At 38.2% G+C, this 22335-nt stretch overlaps 2 protein-coding genes across 9 annotated transcripts in view; one reads left to right on the forward strand and one right to left on the reverse strand.

Annotated features, from left to right (window-relative positions):
• Positions 1-1802: 1802 nt before the first annotated feature.
• On the reverse strand, positions 1803-8870 carry LOC136833305 (uncharacterized). 3 transcript variants are annotated; one of them, XM_067095253.1, is made up of 4 exons: positions 7988-8870; positions 4225-4432; positions 3880-4041; positions 1803-3127 (listed from the first exon to the last, which is right to left on the reverse strand). In XM_067095253.1, exons 2-4 carry the CDS (start codon positions 4408-4410, stop codon positions 2249-2251), a joined length of 1227 nt encoding a protein of 408 aa, XP_066951354.1. In that variant the 5' UTR covers positions 4411-4432; positions 7988-8870; the 3' UTR covers positions 1803-2248. The 3 variants fall into 3 exon arrangements, with proteins under 3 accessions (XP_066951354.1, XP_066951355.1, XP_066951356.1); XM_067095254.1 differs by having other exon boundaries at positions 8025-8214; XM_067095255.1 differs by having other exon boundaries at positions 8021-8214.
• Positions 6335-22335, forward strand: part of LOC136833306 (toll-interacting protein-like) — a 34555-nt gene continuing 18554 nt past the window's right edge. The window contains exons 1-3 of one of the 6 annotated variants that reach the window (XM_067095259.1): positions 14005-14113; positions 17062-17170; positions 20462-20593. In XM_067095259.1, coding sequence (XP_066951360.1) covers positions 17072-17170; positions 20462-20593 — 231 coding nt within the window. In that variant the 5' untranslated portion in view covers positions 14005-14113; positions 17062-17071. Of the gene's footprint in view, positions 6380-13963; positions 14114-14301; positions 16521-17061; positions 17171-20461; positions 20594-22335 lie in introns of those variants that run through there. The other 5 variants (XM_067095257.1, XM_067095258.1, XM_067095261.1 and 2 more) reach the window with 5 other exon arrangements.

The raw sequence follows: 22335 nt of genomic DNA on the forward strand, positions 1-22335 counted from the left end.
GTTGGGCAATTATTTCTGTCTTGTCATTGATATTTTTCTCACTGAAAGTAATGCTCTTTTCTTACCTGGCAATCTCTTTTGCTTTCATCTCAAGGAAGTTACAACAAGCAGGCCATGTCAGTGTGTTGGAAGGAGTACGTACGTGCTGAGCATCCTAAAAGGCAGATAGTGTCTTAGCTTGCTTTCCACGTTATTGAAAATGGCGTTATTCTTTTCCTTTCTATCTTCCCGTTTTTGGTCATTCGCCTCATTCAAAGATAAAATTATTTATTAAGGAAACAAAGGACAGATACAACTTAAGGAATAAATTAGCAAACTCTCTGCCGGGCGTGCGCCTATAAAGATACCAAAATCTGATGTTGAAAGGGTTTTCTTTTCTAATCTGGGTGGCAGTGGGCTTGTCCATAATCTTGTCTTCTCCAAGGACCCGTGCTATTTCGAAACTGACCTCACATTTTCTCTTCGTCCATCCCCCTTCCCCAAGGTGTTTGAATTTCAACTCATCTGTCGAAAGGGATTTCCTGTCTACATCTTAGAAATCGACTTGTTTTTTAGTAAAAAAATAAATAAATAAACCCTCACGTTCAGTACGCGCTTTTTTTTTTTTGAGTTAATTAAAACTACGTTGTCAGTACCAAGTCTAGACTTTGTTAAGTACAGTAACGAAATGGGTGGTTTTTCTCTGTAAGAAAGACGTAGAAGAATTCCTAATCCCTTACAGTCGTCCTTCTTTGTATTCCCACAGGGGAACGTGTGTGTGTGTGTATACGTGAGCCAGCATTCCAGAAGGTTCTCCCCTCCCCCAACACCCCGCGGACCCTTCCCCATAATTTAATGGCTGCCGGGCGTCTCTACACCTTGTAAGGCATTCAGGGATAAGGCCTACACGACTGTGTCTAGCTTCTCCCTGCCTCGAAGACACCGCGATTAAGGCCCTAATCTCTGGTATACTTCTTCTGGCCTATAATTGCTACGACGTCGATCTTCCGTTTGATCCAGAATGAGAGATTTCCCTGCTATACATATTGTTTAAATGAATTTGATGCTGCAGAAATGTTTCCAAGGTTTTCAAAATCCAATCTCAGTCTGTTGCTTTTGTTTTTTTTTTACATTTTCCTCCGTGGCCATATTATGATAAATCATTTTATATAGGAATAGTAACTTTCCTCCATTTGAAGAATAAGAAAAAGTTTGAGTGAAATCCAGAAACCCTGTTAAGGAAAATTAATGGGCAAGCATCATTGAGTAAACCCATTAAGTTTAAGAGAACTGAGTTAAAAGTTTGGTCCAGTAAGATAACAGCAATCCACAGAGTTGGCAGCTGTAACACCTAGCTATTTTATTTGCTTTATTATTCTTATTTCTTCGTTGTGTTGCACGTCGCCTGTACCATACCATTCACTGAATATTAATACACGCCTTTTATCCTTGATTGTCTTTAGGTCACAATCACAGGCAGTTTCATAAGAATTTGTATGGCTTCTACTATTTCCTCCAAAGAGTGACCTGGAATCAGAACCCGCGATTCTCAGAATTTCGTTCTTAAATTCTTCCACTGCCTCCTAGCATAGCAGCAATCAGTTGACCAGGGTTTTACTGCCAACCGGCTCAGAGGATCCTTTCCCACACACTGAAATACTTGCGTGGTCTTTGTCCTGTTCCCACAGACTGTGCTGGCTGGCCTTATAGGCCTACTGTAAGGGTGCGCATTATTTTCAATGACAATACAAGTCACGCAAAGAGCTCATTATATTCTGAACAACTGGAATCCCAGCTACTGAGAGGATGCTTAAAACTTCATACACCCTGCTTGATCTTTTAATTACATTTTGTTATTGTTGAAAACTCGACAATCATTTCATACTCAGATCACAACTTAAAAACGAAAACCACATTAAAACCCTGAGAACTTGTTTGATCACACTTAACAACTACTTCACTGAAGAACACAACAAGATACACATATGTTAGTTCATCACTACGACTAATGTTAAAAAATAACAAGGCTTACCAACGACAAACTATAGGAGTTAATTATGCGATGCATCACAACTCCCGAAGAATTATTGTGCACCGAACATATGACATGTTCTATTTAAAACACAGCTTATGTTTAAAAATTCACTTGAATGTTAGGAAAATAAACATCAGGCTCTTTAAGAAAATACTCTTGGCAAAGACGACATGGAATCAGGACAATAGTATAGCAAAATACTCTCTGTTTTGCCAGTCATTTTCAAAAGGTGAGTTAAAATATACCGGGTACCATTCTGTAAGGAACAGCACTGCAGTATTTCTCCCACATGACGCCATATTTAGCGCTGCATTTTTCTTCATCCCTGAATACCCTGTGGACGAGAAGCACTGTCAAGAAAATGGCGTACAAGAAGGGCCACACCCCGTAGCCCAATCCCGGAAGGCACCATGCCACAGCTGACAAAATTTCGAAGACATAGTTCAGGTGTCTGGCAGTGCCCCAGAACCCTGAAGTCGACAGTTTGGAATGTCTGATTCCGGTCACACTTTCGTAGGTCACTTCGATGTACGTGGCTGGTTTCCCCCACAGGTCGCACTTGCCGTTGTGAGCTCTGAAATACTCTTTCTCCCAGTCAACGCGGTAATTGAGGAATATGGAGGCCACCCCCAGTGCAAAGACAGCCAGCGCACCAGTGGTAGAGATCTGAGGTGGATGAGCAACTATGTAGTACGAGGAAAACGTGTAAAAGGCGGGAACAAACACGAGACATCCCCAACAGATGTAGTATCCGGCACGATCGAGGGTGATGTCCAGGGTATTGAAGTAACCCGTTTCCCACCAGTAGAATTTAGCCAGGTAAATCGTCTGGAGGGCAGCACAGACGAAATGAGCCAGACTAAAGCCGTTCCTGATCCAGCCAGCTACGAAAAAGCCCACCACAAGCCACTCCCAAACCATCAGTCCAAATCTGCAGTTGGTGAGTTGTTTGACATCAACTCCAAGGATGCGGGGGTGAACTTCCATACCCCGGTAGAACTCGTACATGAAGGGCTTCGGTTCAATCACCTCCTGGGTTTGAGGAGCAACTTTTCCTTGGATGAGCAGGTAAATGCAAAGGATAAAGGCAACTACGTTGCACGATGCCAAGAACTGAAATATAAAATACAGATAATAATATAGTGTAATGCAGGAAGTTTTCAATTCGACGCAGTCAGAATGAACCTAAAACATATATTATATACTCTTAACTAAACTATTTTTAAATCATCATAGGAGAGTCTGGTAGATTGAGGATTTATATCCTAACAAGAGTAATCTTTTTCGTAAATGTATAAATTTATATTATGGACAACTATACTAAATTAGAAACTATCCTTTTTTGACGGAAAAATGTCGAGATAAAGGTTTCATAATCACTGTATTTGTGTGCAGTCCAGACTCAGTAGCCTTGATAACACAGTCTGCAAGAGACCAGTTTTTGGAAGGCAATGTCCCCTCTGAAGAGGGGAGTTTTAACTTCAGTAATCCGGCTCAAACTTGTAAAAATCTCATCGCGAACTCTTTAACCTAACTTGGTAAAACAGCTGTCGTATCAGACCCTCTTACACCTTTAGAAGACTTGAAGTTTCTGTCTCGTGCATTTCTTCCCCAAGAGCAATGTTTGGCAAGGACATAAATGATAACATTGATAATATCGGTATCATGCATAAAATATGACAAACGCCAAAGTAATAGTTACAGTAACCCAACATTTTAAACATACTAAGCATTTTCATTGCGTCTTATTTTCTAAACAAGTACAATGTGCACTGTTGTATAAATCACTCTTGACTTCTGTTTCCAGTAAACAAAACATAAAAACACACGAAAACTAAAAAAAAAAAAAAAAGTTTGCCACTCACCTGAGGAAAATGGTCAACAAGTTCCAGGGCAGTCTCTGGTCTGATGTACAGCAGCAGGAGGAAAGTAATGAGGCTCACAGTGAAAAACTGCAGACCATTTGCCTTGTATCTGGGAGTGTATCCATATGAGGTGGTTGGGCCTAAAAACTCCTTCCCTGGCACCTGAGTGACGACAAAGGAAACAAAAGTTAAGTATACCTTAGTTTTACCAGACCACTGAGCTGATTAACAGCTCTCCTAGGGCTGGCCCAAACATTCTTTGAAAAACCAAATCGCCTGGCGAAATATAAGGTGAATCCTACTCAGACAAGAACAAAGATGGAAGGGAAAATGTGAAGAACTTACCCAGAGTGAGAGTAATGCCCATGCTAGCATAAGGCCTACGATGGTCCAAGAATGGGCGTCTCCCAAGAGGCTCCAGGCCTTCGTGCCATCACCCCCAACGAGAGCTAGGAACTGCACACCGACTGTTGTCGTCACCATAAGCAATGGTGGTCCTACGTGATAACGTAAGGTGTCGTACCAGCTCATCTTCGATATTTCGGCCCCTCACCTAGCGGTGGAAAATAAAAAAAAAAATTACTTTGCATAACACACTGATGGCAGGGCCAGCAAGGTAGCGGTTCATGGCACATACCATAAGAGGGGCGCAGTGCTGACAATATTTTATGGAAATGAATTACTTTAAGAACTATATAACGAAACCAGATATAACCGGATAGCTTAACTGTCCATGAAAATCAATAAAACTTCCAAAATGTGTCTCAAATGCCACTGCTCCTTATACAATCTGAAATTTTGAAATCTGCAGTGAAAATCAGGCAGAAAGTTGGCCTCAGCTACAGCGGCAAATTGGTTTTTCCCAATTTCTCGCGTCTTTTAAGAGCCATACCGGATTAGAGCCTGATAATATTTTAAGATCAGTGTAGGGGAAAGCGCCATTAAATGGCATGAACGTCGTCACTTCCGTTTTTACCGTATTTTTAGTTTTCTGTAAAAGAAAACTATTGCGCCGGCTTTGTCTGTCCATCTGCACTTTACTCTGTCCTCCCCCAGAACTTAAAAACTATTGAAGCTAGAGGGCTGCAAGTTGGTATGTTGATCATCCACCCTCCAATCATCAAACATACTAAATTGCAGCCCTCTAGCCTCAATAATTTTTATTTTATTCAAGGCTTAAGTTAGCCATAATCGTGCTTCTGGCAACGATATAGGATATGCCACCACCGGTCCGTGGTTAAAGTTTCAGGGCTACGGCTCCTACAGCATTATACCAAGACCACCGAAAGATAGATCTATTTTCTGTGGCCTTGATTATACGCTGCAGCGGCTGTACAGAAAACTCGATTGCGCCGAAGAAACCATTTTTTACCTTATTTGTTTTCAAAAGCATAGGAAAGGAAAATTTACACGTCACAGAGCCCGCCATTTTGAAGCTGATGCCCCAGGGACAAGAAATGAAATAGATCGGAAATTGATAAACAGGTAAACTGATATAATTATTTTGTTTGACAGTATTACAGTTAATAGTGATATATGCATACTGGTTATTTTTTCACGGTTTTGACATTTTTTTGGTCCTAAAAAAATAGGTGCATATCATAATAATTTGGGTTAAATATTCGGGTTACCCTGAAAATAATTTGATGATGATTATGACTTTAAGTAAATGTGAAGAAACATTAATAAGAATTTTCAATGCAAAGATAAACACACACAAAAAAAATATGCATTTCAGCTTCAAGAGATGCTTCATTTATTAGAGCAAGTTCTCCACGCAGTTGTGTCTTGAGACAATTTTAGCACGGAAAAACAACTGCAAATATCGAAGAAGCTCTAGAAATTCAACAAGGACAGTGCTGGTATAAGGCCACAATTAATCTATACAAAAGGAAACACATCTAAAAGGTAAATTGTGAGCATGAAACCATTTATTATTATTATTATTATTATTGCGCTTTTCGTTTAAAGTGAAGAGGTAAGCATTGATAAAATTGGGAATAATAAGTGAAGCTATATAGAATGAATGGGGATTAATTTGTGTAAGCTAAGCAATGAACTGAATCCCAGATATAACAAATTTTTAATCACTGGAACGTATATGAAGTATACGAGTCTGAGAAAGTAAAAAAAGCTTCCAAGGTATAATAATCAAATGGTTTCCATACAGTTAACAACAGTGCTTGACAAACAAATCAGCCTATCATATGACATTCCGGGACGCCTGCACTCTACAGTACAATTCTATCTCAAGACTACTTCTGTCGCGGTGCGATTTTCTCAGTGACCAGTGATTGCTAAGGTTGGTTTCGTCAATGAAGGGTTGTCTCTAAGGCATCGAGTCTACAAGGACTATTAAATCAGTGGTAATCGGTTGATTTTGACTTACGTAAGAAGATGGTCTACGTACGTATGAAGACGAGAAGTCTCAATGTGAGGCTCGTTGAGAAGCTGGGCGATTTAACCGGTTATGTGGACACATCAGGACACTGCATGTCAGGTATTTTAGTTCAAGGAAAGCATTAATCAGGAGTCAAATTGCGGAAATTTACGACAACATAACATTCCACGGGTAAGTTCAAAGGAATAAATGGACGTTTTCATTAATACTAATTGGCCGACTTAAAAGCAGTAAGACTTGTCGTCAATTTGCAAACATTCTCTCTCTACTTGACTAGTTACACATACGACATACCGAAGAATTGTGAGATCTGTGTTAAAGAACTTTCCATAACACCAAGTCTGCATAAAATTTGTTTCCAAAATAAGGACAGTTATTTACTAATGCCTTTGAAAGTACTAAGGAATACTTTTCATCTTCAATAGCACTTTAATAAAGAACAGACTCTCCGCTGTCAAGCACCAGATTCAAATCTATAAACTTCTAATAGTCTAGGGTAGGAGCACATGTTGGTGTAAGCCATCTAAACCTAAACCGGCTACCAAATCGACAACATAAATACAAACATCTTTACTCATGCATGTCAAGTAAAGTCCACATGGGGAATAAACAAAACCCAACTTCATGGAAATACCCATACGCCGATTTCTTTACTTTTTTCAGCTTCCGAATCCACATACTTCTAATTTAACAAAAATCTATGCGTTGCATTGCAGGTAAAAAGGGTTTTCTGGAATCTGGTAGTTACTTTTTCCATGACAAACGCTGGAGTAGTAACGATCTGCTTAATTTATCAATCAATCATTTCTTAGCAAATGTAAAGCAACACATTTCCATTGCAATACCGATGCGCCAAGTGAATGGCAAAATAACGTGCTATCAATACAAAGTAATTTCACATTCCCGGCATGATATTAACTGGCATTTGCTTTTACATTCTCCTGGGGGGAGGAACTCGTCACAACTCCTTTGGCACATTTAACTTCAACTATTTAAGATGCATAAAGCCGTACCTCGGTGTTGATTCCTATTCCCTTAGGATACACAAGTTTCTGGTTCGATAATTGGGAATTGTTAAATGCATATCCGTATATTTACTTCGGAAACAAAGTACCGCCTTTCCTCAAAGAGAGAGAGAGAGAGAGAGAGAGAGAGAGAGAGAGAGAGAGAGAGAGGGGCCAATCATTCACCTCGCCCTTACTACTCCCACGCTCTTTGTTTTGGTTGACTCTTCACGCGTCCACAGGTCTCTCAACGCAAATGTTACTGCCAGTTCTTCTGGCCAAAAATAACTTTAACCTAAAGATACAGTGTTTATTCGTCGCAAATACAATTGCCTACTGTGTATGATGTGCATTTTCTCTGTACTCCGAACCATAATAATTTACAAAATTCCATGTACCGAAGCCTACTCCTCGATTCTATGGGCCGAGATATATTCTGATATTTTGTGTGAGCATCTAACTCAAAAAATCTTAATCCCGTGATTTATTAGAAAGCTGTATTTCTCACTGAGTCATACTGAGGTCATACCCCTCAAGTGAAAAACAACAACTTGTATAAGCAATGGCTCTATACCAATGACAAAACGAAAATATTTAACGGAACGAAAATCACAGTAATACACCACGACTCAAGTCAAGAGGACTGGCTTAGGCTTATTTGAATATGAGATTACCATTATACTTAACATATATAATGCGTTACCTGCTAAACAGAAAACTTTCTCGCTTTTGTTACTTGCTTGGTTACAGGCAGTCAAACAGCTTTCTCTCTCGTGAAGGCATTAACGCACGAATACAATTGTTGTTCCTATCCTACGAGCACCGTCCACTCACTACAGAGCCAGAGGCAAAGTGAAACCGAAACTGACGGTGACGGAGATCGAGTCGACTGACTCGAGCGAATCGAGGACCCCAGTCACCGAGTCCGACCGATGCTCCATCCGCTCTTGTTACTAGGAGATTGAAATGCCAAGTACCGCCAGAGCGATCGTCTTCGCTTTGATTACTATAATAGTTTACCGCATGCCACTGACGGCCCGTAATTTTTTTTTTTTTTTTATATCCCGCTCCGTAAGGAAAATACAAAATAAGGAAGGGCCATCAAGTTTTTTATTGTAAAATACTTAACATAAATATCGACAGATGCCATCAATATTATATGTGGTTGGTTAGCTGCCGAGCCAATGATAATATTGTCACAATTAGCTGCGAGATATCGCATCTATCTATTTGAGTATCTGATTCTTTTTCGGTTCCCAGCCTAAGGCTTAAAAACCTAAAAGTAACATTAAGAAAAAAAAGAAAGCTTCGTTGGTCAAACTTTCTTAAACAATATTAAAGAGGCGTGGGTTCCACTCGGCGACGGCGAAAGTTCATTAGGCTTGATGAATGTGTTAATCAATTGATAACTGAATATATTACGCAACTGATTTTTTTTAGTAAGTTTTATAATGTAAGATGTCCTTGGTCAGTTACGTATTAGACGAATTCCACCAAGTGAATTTCATTGTTAGCGAATGATGGATCACGGTGCGTTTCTCAACAAGTTGATGAGAATCACTCAACAGTCACGAGTTTCGTCAGAATAACTGCACGTTTTCACCTTATACGATGTGTATCACTTCGCATCACTAAATAATAATAATAATAATAATAATAATAATAATAATAATAATAATAATAATAATAATAATAATAATAAATCTGTTTCCTCACATTTTGTCAACCAAGTTAAGATGTTCTATTTACTATGTAGCAACACAATAATTTTATTCTCATAAGGTGCAACGCCGGTAGCATATTCAGTAGTCATACTGAATTTTATGTGTATATATATATATACAGTATATATATGAGAGAGAGAGAGATCGCTGAAGCAACCCATTTAGTCTGTTATTATTATTATTATTATTATTATTATTATCTACTCAAGGTCATCTCTCTCTCTCTCTCTCTCTCTCTCTCTCTCTCTCTCTCTCTCTCTCTCTCTCTCTCTCTCAGAAGACTTGAAAGTATGTACATTCGTCTCGGCGGGCGCGACTCTTTTTACAGGATTTTTGAGCTTGACCTTCACGGACGAAAGATAGGCCTACTCATCTTGGCTTGCCGGCTACCCGCATCTACACGTCTGTGCAAATTCACGAAAAAAAAATGTATTGTATATTCATGCCAAGACAAACCATTTTTCTGCATTCTTACGTTCTGACATGTGTGCATTTGTACGTTGTTTATGTATGCATTAACTGCAAAATGAAAATTGGAGTAAAAAACGTTAAGGACATATAAGTTCTGAATACTGTGTTACGAGTCTTTTCATTACACTGTGCTGTGATAGAAGAGATAAGAAATTTATCTTTCTAGATAACTAGACAGCTGGAAGATATCTATGTCGGGCTGTTAAGTGATTACGTGTTAAGAAGTATTTTAGGAAAGCTGAATTAACCCTTATAAAGACCACCGATAACCGACGAAATATGACAGACAAGGAATTCTGGTTCCGTACTTCACGATGACAAAGATTTCCCGGCAGAAACAAAATATTCAGTTTTGGATAAACTTCATTAGTCATCGGTTGACCAAAGATCAGAGAAACATTTAAATTCAACATTCCCTTCTGGCAACAAAAATTCTCTGTCGTTCTCTAGACCCAGTCTCAGAGTTTAGGCCTACAATTTCCTCGAAATCGGCAGTGGTTGAGAGGTGAAGTGATGTCTTACATGTATCTGGAATGTCGTGTCTACAGGCTTTCAGTCAGGACAGTATTTCTTTTGAGTCGCAAACACTCATTGCTTGACTTTTGCTCTTTCAAAAATGAACAGAAAGTTCAAAACTGGAGTTTTTGCACTCCCTCTGCTTGCTCACAGTTTCGGGGTTAAAGTTTGGTAGAAGGCCCCAGTGACTCCACGCATATTTGGTCCGCCTATAAAAACCCTTTCGGCTCCTACACGGCGTTATAGGCGTTGTCCCCAGCGTTGCCAAATGTACTTCTCTGGAGTTTTAAAGGCCTATCCAGGACCGAGTTTTAAAGGCCTATCCAGGACCCACTATAATAAGTCTTAGTGAGTCTTAGGCCTACCATACCCGCTTACCCCTTTTAAGCCGTGCGTCTGTTATTATCTCCTGGGGGCAATAGCCTTCTGCTTGTTCCCTATTGCCTATTCGACTTTCCTTAGAAAATCTTTCCATTCTTCCAGGTCTCTGTTTTTCATATAGGCCTTATTAAATCTCTTTTTGGACCTTTCTTGGGATTATCTCATGCAGTTTTCATTTACTTGTTTTTGTTTTACCTTTTCATATTTGTAAATTCCAAGCTCGCAAAAGCGCTCCCATTTGTTGATGTTTTGTATATGTGTATATATATATATATATATATATATATATATAGAGAGAGAGAGAGAGAGAGAGAGAGAGAGAGAGAGCATGGCAGAAGCATGGCACAAATATACATAGGTTACACAAAATGGTATTATCGGCAGCTATTTAATTCATCATCTATTCATAACATGGTCCCTCGTTTCTTTCCATCAAGAGTATTCATAACATTTTGCTATTCTTATATGTTCTTTTCTCTACAGACTTAGTTCCAGCTTTGTCATTTAATCGCAATATTTCATTTTTTTCGTACCTGTTTTTATCATCAATATACAAGATACATTTGCATGAATGCCATACCAGATGAAAAATATCTATTTATGTTTTACAGTCTTCATAAGGGTTTGTCAAAACAAACATGATTATTTTGTATATATAACATGTACAGTAATAAATCTATATATATACAAAACTTTTACGTAACAGTTCTCCATTTATATAAATAAATTAATTTGGGGAACTGAAAAAATATTTACATGAAGAATAGTACCAACATGAAGGACGATTAGGCGACTACCTTTCCCAGAAGGGGGTTCAGTCGAGACCACCGAGAGACACCTTGGTTCAGTCCCGGTTCTTCGACGTCTACATGCCTTGAGGTCAGCTTAGCACCTGAGATAGGAACTGGCAGCGCTGGAAAATTGTTAGGCCACGTTTGAGAAGAAACGTATTGTTCCATTGTTGTTAAAAGCTAGAAAACTACGAGGGCTTTTAATAATCGGCAAAAATTGATCAAGAAAACAAATTATTATTTAAATTGTATAGCTGCCTTCAAAAAATACAAAACTCTAAGTATTAGCCTTTATCAATTTGGATGACGGTAGAATATGACCATTTTTTGTGGATTAAATCTTGAAATTCTTAAGCTTTACTAAGTTAAATTAAGTATACCTTAGTTTTGCAGACCACCGAGCTGATTAACGAAAACTCTTCTGGGCTGGCGAAGAATTAGACTTATTTTACGTGGCTAAAACCAGTTGGTTACTTAGCAACAGGACCTACAACATTGGAAACCGAACCACATTTAGCGAAATGAAATGAAATAAATTCCTCTAATTCTTCATCAGCCGGCCGAGAATGTGAACTCCGGCCCATCGAGTGACAATGCGCAGCTCTACCGACTCACCCAACAAAGCGCTAGCTTTACGAAGACTACTTTCCTCATCACCAGAGGAAATGAATTTCAAAATTTTACAGACGTAGATTTGTTGTATCTGGTTCCCGCTTGATCTCGATCATGCTTGACCATTTTGGTTTGTTGTGGTTTGGTCGACCAACTGCTGTTCGTGAAGGCATTAATCCTGGGTGTGAGTCACGGAGATGAGGTATCTGTCATTCCACAAATCCTGTAAGTAAGTCTGGATCTCCAAGGTCTGGATTATCAGCCTCCCTAACAATCTATAATACAGACAGTTTACGGTTTCTCTAAGGGTACAACCTTTATTTATCTTTCTATAATCTGTCAAACGCTCGAAGATCGTTAGAAGGAGGCGAATAAGGAATTCCCGTTCTGATAAAGGTCTCATTGTTGTGATTAAAAGTCTTGGAAGAGCTCACTCAAGTGAAAGTTTTCTAAAGTACAGTCATGAGTTTAAAACTGACACTGAAGAAAACGCATTTGACATTAAATATTTCCAACGGAAACCTATAAAAAAAACTAAGATGTGGCATCTTTTTTTACCAGCTTTGTCAAACCAGTTTTCGCAACGCGTGGTCGACATAGGGCCTTTATAGAAGGTCAACAGTCACTCTACTGGCTTAATTAATCTCAAACTTCCATTGTGACAATACAGTATGGAGAGCCAAATTGGGAACTACAGCAAATGACAGTTATCGGGCAAAACCATAAACAAGGGATTTTAAGGGAAAGATTTAAATGGCTAAATAACCCTGGCTGGGCTGCTTTTTCTACCTGGCGACACATAAGCGACTTTACTATGTAAGATAGCCTTTGTTTCTTTTATAAAACATTCCAAGATTTGTTCCAGTCAAGGTTCCAGCTAAAGAGGTTGGTTCCAGCCACCTTAGTTTATAAGTCTCCCTCCAAGGTCCTGCGGCCCCCTCCCCCGTATACCAGTTTTTCCTCCTTAAAATTCACACTGAATATATGGGTCAAACAGGAATCTGATATGAAGTCTGTAAAATTTTTATCTTGTTTCATTCCCATTGTCTATGAGGACAGTAGTCTTTGTAAAGCTTCGATAATATTTAGTGTATTTGTAACACTATATCAGAAGGTAAATTTTTACTCTGATACCACCACCACTTCCACGAGTGTAGTGTTTAGTTGTAGCCACGGTTTAGTATCAGCCCAACGGAAATGAATGTTAAAACTTAGGTATTTCGATAAGGTTAATTTGCAATAGGTCTCGGTGTGATTTTCGTATTAAGCATATTAGGGAGACTTACGAAAACAGCATAAAACTCCAATGTCGAATTCTGGTATTAAAGTTGAATAATACCTCAAGATTTAATACGTAACGGGAATACATTCTTCTCATATAATAGAATGTTATATTGCAATAAATACCACGCGTTAGAGATTACTCTCGATACAAAGATACACTACCCTTTCAACTGCAAGAGATGACTCGTACAATGTGCTGTCTTCCAATATCTAAACTACCATCTCTTTTGTGAATGTCATGTTGTAAGTATTCATGATGCAACAAACGTGAATGACCGGGATGAATATACAAACACCTTTGTATTTAGCTGCCTGCTCTCTCTCTCTCTCTCTCTCTCTCTCTCTCTCTCTCTCTCTCTCTCTCTCTCTCTCTCTCTCTCTCTCTCTCTCTCTCATGATTTAATGAATGTATTAAAATACACATAGAACGACGCCTAGTTTCAATGTTTTTGTTTAAGTTTTGAGACTAGGTACGGAGGATAAGAGTAGTAAAGCAATCGAAAATATCTACGGATGTTCAAACATAAAAACTGCACCGTCCAGAAAATTCTGAATAGATAACCGCAGCCAACTTTGCAGAATTTCTGTATCTTCCAATCTTTTACAGCATTTCTTCCCACTTCCGTACGTTCATATTTTATGTAACCTGTCAGTAATTATATAAATTTGATATGTTGATCATTCTTGAGTGTGGATTTCCATCCATCAGTATATAAAAGAGCATAAAAATACTAGATAATCACACTGCGGTGGTCGCATAATTTTTGTATCGGTATCAAGGCAAGCGGCGTTGACTAAGTTTATTTTTATGAATTAACATAATCACACCACCACAAGCATTAAGAATGTAAAAATAGAATATGATGAAAAGAGATATTGCCACACGATTACGATCTTGGCCTCCTTCAGCCAAGAATGAACGAATTCCAATCACTCCCGCAGAGAAGAAGCAGTCAACCAAACGCACCCAGGCCAGAGGCAGTGTTTACATTTACGCTGAAAATGGCAGCGTCTGCGGTGACAGATAAGAATGAAGAGCGACGCAAACAGGTATTTTGACTACTTGCTCGTAAAATGGGTGAGAAATCTCTGCACGACGGGCTTTCGTGAGCCCACGGCACGATGTGGATGGACGTGTCATAGGTGTAACCCAACAAAGGAAGCGATTAACAACTGGTGATGTCATAGACTTCGAAGTTGTCACGAGACCTGACTGAAAGACGTCGGAAGTATGAGTCATAGGCTAGTCTGGTTCGCAAGTGTGTTTGGTGGTGTAGCCTGATTAGTTAGTGTCCTGGTGTAGCCTAACGTCGTTTGAAATAAGCGTCGAGGCTAGACTCGACGTAGTTCCCTTGGTTTTTGTGGTGTGTTGGAGGAAATGGAGTAACGGGTTTTGTGGTGTGTTGGAGGAAATGGAGTAACCGTTCTTATCGGAAGTCTCCGGGTTGATTAGGCTAGCCTGGGTCAGGGTGTTGGCCATTATTGGAGAGTATCTAACCATCCAAGTCACCAGACCTGGTTATCTCTAAATACGAGGCCATTTCTAGACCACGGTACAGCCGGGGGTAACAGGGACATTGTATATATTGAGAAGAGCCAATTTTCTGTTGTTACAGCACCAATTGGCTATTTGGCCATAAGATTTGGTGCACTTGCACAGTTGTTTTACTTTTTATATATTTGGTTGAACTAAACATCAGCTCCGCGTTGGGTATTTCCAGTTTCTTTTAAAATTGACTTTTCCTGTACTTTGGTTGCTTATCAAGAATATACTGTTATTTTTTGTCGATCGACTGTAGTTAACTTCAGAACTGATTATGTTTTTGTACATTGGCCATCCTAGAATGCTATTGCACATGCGCAGTGTTATAGGGGAACTTTTGGTAAAAAGTGGTATCCTTTACCTGGGGGTCCAGGGGGTGCAGCTCTCGACTAAGCAACTTGGCCTACTATGCTAGGTTAGGTTAGGATGGTTCCTTATATAGTTTTCCTTAGCCAATCCCTTCTTGAACATATGGCTCCCTAATGACCTTCATATTCACGGAACCATTCCGTACAGTCCGTGCAGAGCTATTATTTAGATTTACCATTTGTTTCATCATCCTTGTTTATAGGCTGTTTTGGGGGGCTCTCCATCTCCATCCGGGATACTAGGTCCATCCAGGGGGCAGATTTTGAATGTCAGTCATGGTTTTATAGTTTTTTTGAATGACCTGTTTTTCTGTACCTTCACTGTTTTTTTAATATATCATGCTTTTATTTCTTCTCAAATGTCTCTCTCTGTATCTTTTTAGCTTATCGGATAACTTCTTGAACAGTCTGAGTGCCATAGATTCAAAAGTTATTTTCCCAAAATTGTTGCATCTTTGTTCTATCAATCTATATTTGTCCTCTCCTACATATATTTATGATTTTACTAGTATATTTCTGTTGAAGTCATTTTATATTTACCATTTTTTCTGTCTCTGTGAATAATGTGATGTATGTAATGTAGTACTTTTATCTTAAATGGATATAAAGCAGTACATTTATACATTGAACCGCTAGTAACAAATATGTTTGTATTTAATGTGCAGTTCTTGCTTCAGGAGGTACATAGTGAGGTTCAGTGAGCATTAAGAGCTTTTTCAGAAAATTTGGTAGATTCATCATAGAGGCTGTTATAGTAGTGTAGTCTTGTGATTACATAGTTATGTAAAAGGATTGGCAATATTTAGGTAATTTTCTTTAAAGACTACATTGTTTGGGAGATATTGCAGTATTTTCATTAATATTTTGTCTATTACTATTTATGTTGGTTTTCTGGTTGTTGTTACTATTTGCATCTAGTATCATTTATTTTTGCTGTATTATTGTTAGCTTTTCAGCATGTTAAAAGCATTAAAATCAATCTTGCAGAAGCAGAGCTGTTTCTATTTTATTGCTTTGCTTGGTATTACTGTACTACCTCTACCATTTTATCTATCTTTCACCTTGTGTATCGAAACATCATAATGACTGAGTCATTGTGCAAAAACAGTTTTGACATTTAAGGCCACATTTCCAGTTACTCATGATTACTTTTGTTCCACAGCTTGCAGATACAACCATACTTTTGGTCATGTCTAAATCTTTACAAACAACTACCTGGATCACCAACCTTTATTTGCTATTCAGCACATGTAGAATATCAAGGTTATGCGTTCAAGCATAAATTAAAACATGTAAAATAATTAGTTCTGTATGTATACACATGTGTTGGTTAACTAAAAGAGTTTATGACTCTCCGCATTGAAATATGTTCTATACAAGTAGTTCCTCCTCATGTCTTGGACATTGCCTTCATGTGGCAACAGTAGATTGGAAAATTGTAAGAGGCGCATGAGTTGCTATCCTTCCATCTTGTTGTTGGCTCATCTCTATTTGATAAACACTATTATGGCAATTGCTCAGGAATTAACTTTGTTAATTTTAATTGGTAAATATACTTTCTCTTTGGTACTTAAAGGCACATAAAAACTTGGCTATATTTTTAAAAAAAAAAAAAAAAAAATCCTACGATGTAAAATATTGATAATAATCAATAAAGAGATCCACATTGCCATTTTTGTGTGATGTTATATATGTTTACTTTTTATTTTTTTTTTAGTTTATATTGGCCTTGAAGTTTAAGTTGTATGCATGGCTGTGATGCAGTTTTGCCTGTGTAGGGATGATCTTTGACTAAAAGATAAGAAATGTATGATAATTATTAACAGTTGGGGTAGCATAGAAATTTACTTACTTTGGCCTTTAATTTAAATTGACAGCATCATAATGAGATACATGCAATGTACTGTATTTCATTAGGGGTTCTGACTGCAAGACATTTTGTTTGACACATTGTTGAGGAACATATGTTGAGAGTCCACTGTATGCACAGTTGAAACTTTCATAAGGTTTGATATCTTCAATAAGAAAATTAGCTTTTTATGAGTTTGGTAATTTACCTGTTTTCATTATTTTTTTTGTTATTCCAGCGAGCACTAGATGTTTTTCCCACTTTTCATTCCTATTCCTTTCCCATGTAACATGTTTGGGTATCGAAGACACCGCATATATCGGGAGTCATCGCCAGACCAGTCTATTGTAAGTGAATTGCAAAGGATGTGTCCTTGCAAAATTTTGAGCTGTTGCCTTACTAGAGCTATTACTTCCGTATTGCACTTTGAAAAACAAGCCAACTAAGAATTTTCATAAGACAGTTTTTAGGCTCTATTCACTAATGTTAACCCAGTTTATTATCATAGTATTGTTGTTGGTGTATATTCCTGATCAACGGTCTGGGTCATTCTTGATCTCCCTATTGACAGTTTTTTTTTTATTCTTTCTTGTTTTCATCCCGTTAATTTTTAGGCACCTTTGAGTAGTGATAATCATTTTTAGGTAGCTAGTTAAATACATAGTTTTTCCCTTCCACTAGGATGTACTGTATTAACTTCTTGTAGTAATCCTTTTTTCTGGGGCCAACTCCAAGTGGACATTAGTGAGAAATTCTATTTAATCATCACGAAATGCTTTGTTGTACTATCCTGTCTCCTTCAAGTTACTTATATGAAGAATAAATGCCCTCTCAAGTAAACCTTTCTAGAGTGATAGTCCTCTCTCTGACTGGACTGACTCCTGTCATAATGTAGAAATCTTAGCCCTCCTCCCGGCTATCGAGGCTCCTCTTATTTTAAATCAACTAATTAGGTATCAGTACCTCTTTCCAAATCTCTATTAAGCAGCTCAAATGATTTGTATCTAGGGGAGAAAAAGACTCATTGTCATGCTCAATAAAACTTTTGAAGTCATTCATCTCAAATAATTAGGAATGCTTCTAGCATGTGGCTATAGGATGTATGTGAAGCACATCATAACTGATTTTGTCATCATTGTCCTGTGTTGTCAGGCCAGTAGAGATAACCTTTCTGAGTGTCAAGAGTCATACTTTTCTTCAACTAAGCTCTGGTGTCATTCTGAAAAGTAGAGTTTATTGCCAGTGCTAAATTTAAGGCAGGTGCAAAAGGTAGTTATATGTTGATTTAACTTATTTTTAAAAACTTTTTCTCATTTGGTCATCTAAAACAATAAGAGCTTTTTTAAGTGTTTTGTTTGAATGGTGAAGACTCTCGGTCTACTGTTTTGAAAGTGGCTGCTTTTTTTTTTTTTTTTTTAATCTGGATGTGATGATTTCTTCCTCTTGTTTTTAATCTGACCTTCAAAGAGGTATGGCAAAAAGTACCACCAGCCTTTATTTCACATTGTGAGAGATATCTCAAGCTAACAGATGCTTATATTTTTCATTGCCTTGCAGACCGAACATTGATTTCTGTTTTGTCTGTCCTGTAAAGTATGGAAGTAATAGGCTGTAGCAAGACAGTGAGTGAGTTTGTAACTAGAAAAGAAAATTTGTTTTCCTAGCAGTATGCATTAGTTGCGAAGGGATATAATCTTTTTTATCAGATCCATTAACTGTCATTAATTGGAGAGATTATGGGCCTTTAGTTGTTTTTTTTTGCTAAGATACATTTCATCTGAATTCAACTATTGTAGTGTTAATTGCCAGCCATTATGTTTCAGACACTAATGTACTGTTCTCAATAGGTAGAACATTTAGAGTAAAATCTACGTCATTTCTTGAGAAATGCTTACTTCTTAAAATAGATACAGTACCCATCTCTGCATTTACTATTTTCAAAGTACAGTGTGACTTACAGTTTGATTTATTTGTTTTCTATGCATGTGAACTTCCATAAAGTTATTCGCTCAGTATTATGCAGTAACTCTATTGAGAAATTTTTATAGTTTTTGTTTGCTGCTGTTTTGACTTTCACCAGCACTGTAGCGGGTTTTCATTACTTATCACCTTAGAGTCTAATTACATTTCTGGCAACACATCCACTTACAGGTATTTTGTTTTTATATTTAGCACATGTTGTTATGTGTTTTCATATGAGTGCAGTCACTAGTTCTTGTCTTAACATGCAGTATTGCTTATTGGTATTTTATACTTAATGTTACTGATGTTAATTTTTGTTGTTTGTTGGGGGGAGATGCAGGAAATTCATTTCTCCCTTCAGTTGGGGTTATTATCCCATCATTTTGTCTTTATTGCAAGGAGAATCACTGAATCCAAGACTATTGCCCCTGTTGGCAGAGTGACTGAAGGACCTGGTATACGTTGTTGCCCTCTCATAGGAATAAATACAGATAGTTGAAAGAAGCATTTTCTGATGCTGGATCATGAAATTTCTATGATCTCTGGGTCGGAATATGCATTGCCTTCGTCCATGACTCCTTTCTGGCAACAGACATCGTGCTCTTTGCCGACTGGTTTTGGGGCAATGTTCATACTTTTCGTTATATCCACTGCCAACACATATCCCTCTCTTATGATTAGGCCAGTCATTCTCTGGCCATTTGAATCTCTCATGAAACAAGATTACTTTATTGAAGGCATTATTCATTTTTCAAGCCTTGTGCCAGTAATCACGTAGCTTATCTCCATCACTCGTATTTGATGTTGATTGACGCCATCACGATCAGTCGGTTGTTCACATTTGAGTTATTTGTTTAAACTTCTTCTCTAATAAGTAATCTACAAAACAGAAAGTGTTTCCAGCTGCTAAAGTGATGAACAAAATTGTCCCTGAACCAATCTGAACATTTTTCTTTAGCAATTACTTTCTAGATATGTTTATCTACACACAAAACAGCCCAAAACAGTGTATAACTTTCCTGATCTTATCCTGAATTATTCATACACATGTTTTTAAGTCTTTTTACAATTTATGATTCACAGTGTCATACAAGAGATGAACAAAATTGTCAATAAACCAATCTAAACATATTTTTCAGCATTATCGTTTCAGGATATGTTTATTTAGACATGAAACAGTTGAACACTGTTAATAACTAAAATTCGACAATTCCTCAAAATTTGGCGGTCGCCGCACCCCTTAACCTAATCAAAACAACCAAATGGTTGCTGCTACAAGTATTCAAAATTGCCTAATTATATTCATCGACATAGAAATATTTTTGAAATGTCTTTTCTTTTTCTTGAATTTTACATTCCTGTCTTACTCGATAACACTTATCAGCTGTTTTAGGAATTATGAACTGTATTATTCAATTTCTTCTTTTTTATTTTCCTTCCTGTGGAAGTTGTGAAATTCTTGGATGACTTTGTACAGTGACTGTTTCTCCTTCTGTGCTGCCAAGCTTTCAAATTCTCCTGTTTTCTCTTTTCATAACCCTTATAGCCTGTCTGGTATAAAGAGGCAGGTGTATTGCTTCCTATGTGGTTAATCCGTACCTTTCTTTTTCCCCAGGAAAATGCTCTAGGTTGCCCTGTTAGCAATCTTTGAAAAATTGTTTTCTTATTATTTTCAGGTTATGTTGGGGACCCTTCCCAATGATTTCCTTCGAATCACCCCAACCCAAGCTCAGTCACAGGAAGAAGCTGACCGAGCAACAGCTATTCATCTGCAACATCAGATGATGACTCGTGTTGGCCGTATTCAGGTATGTTCTTATGATGAAAAGCAGAAGAAAGTTCCAATCACTGTGTATCCTACTTGGACACATATGTATTTTTAAAATACGTATTGTGCAGTATAGTTTGCCTCAAGGGGTGTTTCCATAACAGATACCGTGTGCTAAGTGAGTGCTGTACTGTATTCATAAACCCATAAAGACAACTCAAGTGCCAGTAAAGAAGGAAACTTACTGATCTTCATATTTTGTCTCTTGTTAAATTTTTAAAATGTCTTACCTCTGTATATTCCCATGCTGGTGGAAAGAAGACAGAGTATAAACAAAAATTTTATCTTGATCATGTAGTTATACCATGTGTTGACCCCTCATTTTCATGAGTATTGTTCCCGGTTTTGTTTCTATTGCCGTGTGAAGTCCTGGTGGACAGAGTTTTGTTTGTTCACTCTTTTTTGTTGCTGGACTGGATCATTTAGATTATGGTTTGATATTGATTGGCTATGTTGATTATTGAGGATGTCTTTTAAAGGAAACATTGACAATCCCATTACAGTTTGTAAGGTAAGAGGGCGTAGCACCCACCTTTATGTGTCCCCTCCCTCCCCCCAGTGCTCCAAATGGTTCTGGTAAAATTTCGTCAGGCTTTGGATTTGTGCGTGATTTGGTGACTCCTTGGTTGGTGGCCATGCAGAGAGAGGTTCCTCGATCTACCTCTTCTGGTTGACTAACAGAGGCTCCTTCCTTTAAGGAGGGATCCACTCAAACATCCAGGTTGTGAGAGGTTTTGTCAAAACCTCCCAATGCTGCACCTGACTGCATGGAGACTCTTGACCATCTCCTGTGAGCTAGAGACTTTTCTAAGGACTGTAGAAGGCCGTCAGTAATTCCTAGAAGCATTCAACAGACACCTTGTACCTGGAGCAGTGGTTAGTGTATAGAGTTTGGTGCCATTCCAGAGGCATTTCATGTAACCATACCTGCATAAGTTATCCGATTCAATTCTTGTTTTACCTCACTTATACCAAAGGTTTGTCAGTCTTACTGATCAAGGGGTAGCGTTCCATACTAGCATTAGTGTTAAGGCGTGCTGGATTGGAGATCTCCTCTAGCATGGACATTAAGGAAGCTATATGCTCTTTCCGGATAGAGACTCCTGTCTCCTGTAAAGTCTTTGGATGGAATTTGGAAGTAGTGCTAAAGGTCCTGAACATTCCTGTTCTTGCTGAGTTTCAGGCCTTTTGTAATATGGGCTCTACATCCCAAGGAGCAGTCCTTTCCTTTTTTGATAATCATCAGGGCGAAGAATGATTTCAATTCATGAGCTCTGCCTCGTTCTTTTGAAGTCTCGAGACTGTACTTGGTTCCAAATGGGGAAAACTCCTTCCTCTCTCCAGTCAGAGTAATTTTGCTCTACATGCAAAGGATTAGGGATCTCAGTCTTAATGTCAAGGACTTTTTTTTTTTTTTTTTTTTTTTTTGAAGTCTTGGGGGTTTGATGTCCCATTGTCTAGGAATGCAGTGGTTTTCTTCCGTAAGAACTTGGTTAAAGAAGTGCACAGGAGTCTAGACCATTCCTTTTTGCTCCTTTTGAAGGTCAAGTTCTGCAGCATAGAGATGTGACAACCACTTTTAGTTTCCCTAAAACCCTCTCTCTGGAGAAGCTTGTATTTGCAGTACAATGGAGATCTAGCTCAGTATTGGCCTCATGTTATTAGCTGGTTGTAGAAACTCAGCATGAAGTTCTCAAGAGCTCTTTCACCCCTCATTTCAGC

Source organism: Macrobrachium rosenbergii, chromosome 51, assembly GCF_040412425.1.
Source record: "Macrobrachium rosenbergii isolate ZJJX-2024 chromosome 51, ASM4041242v1, whole genome shotgun sequence".
NCBI lineage: Eukaryota > Metazoa > Arthropoda > Malacostraca > Decapoda > Palaemonidae > Macrobrachium > Macrobrachium rosenbergii.

What these genes read in the sequence shown, in the direction of transcription:
- LOC136833305 (XM_067095253.1), bottom strand. Translation starts at nt 4,410, where the DNA reads ATGAGCTGGTACGACACCTTACGTTATCACGTAGGACCACCATTGCTT. An exon ending in GGGCATTACTCTCACTCTGG is followed by an intron (nt 4,042 to 4,224) that starts GTAAGTTCTTCA and finishes GTCGTCACTCAG; the next exon opens with GTGCCAGGGAAGGAGTTTTT. An exon ending in TTGTTGACCATTTTCCTCAG is followed by an intron (nt 3,128 to 3,879) that starts GTGAGTGGCAAA and finishes TTTATATTTCAG; the next exon opens with TTCTTGGCATCGTGCAACGT.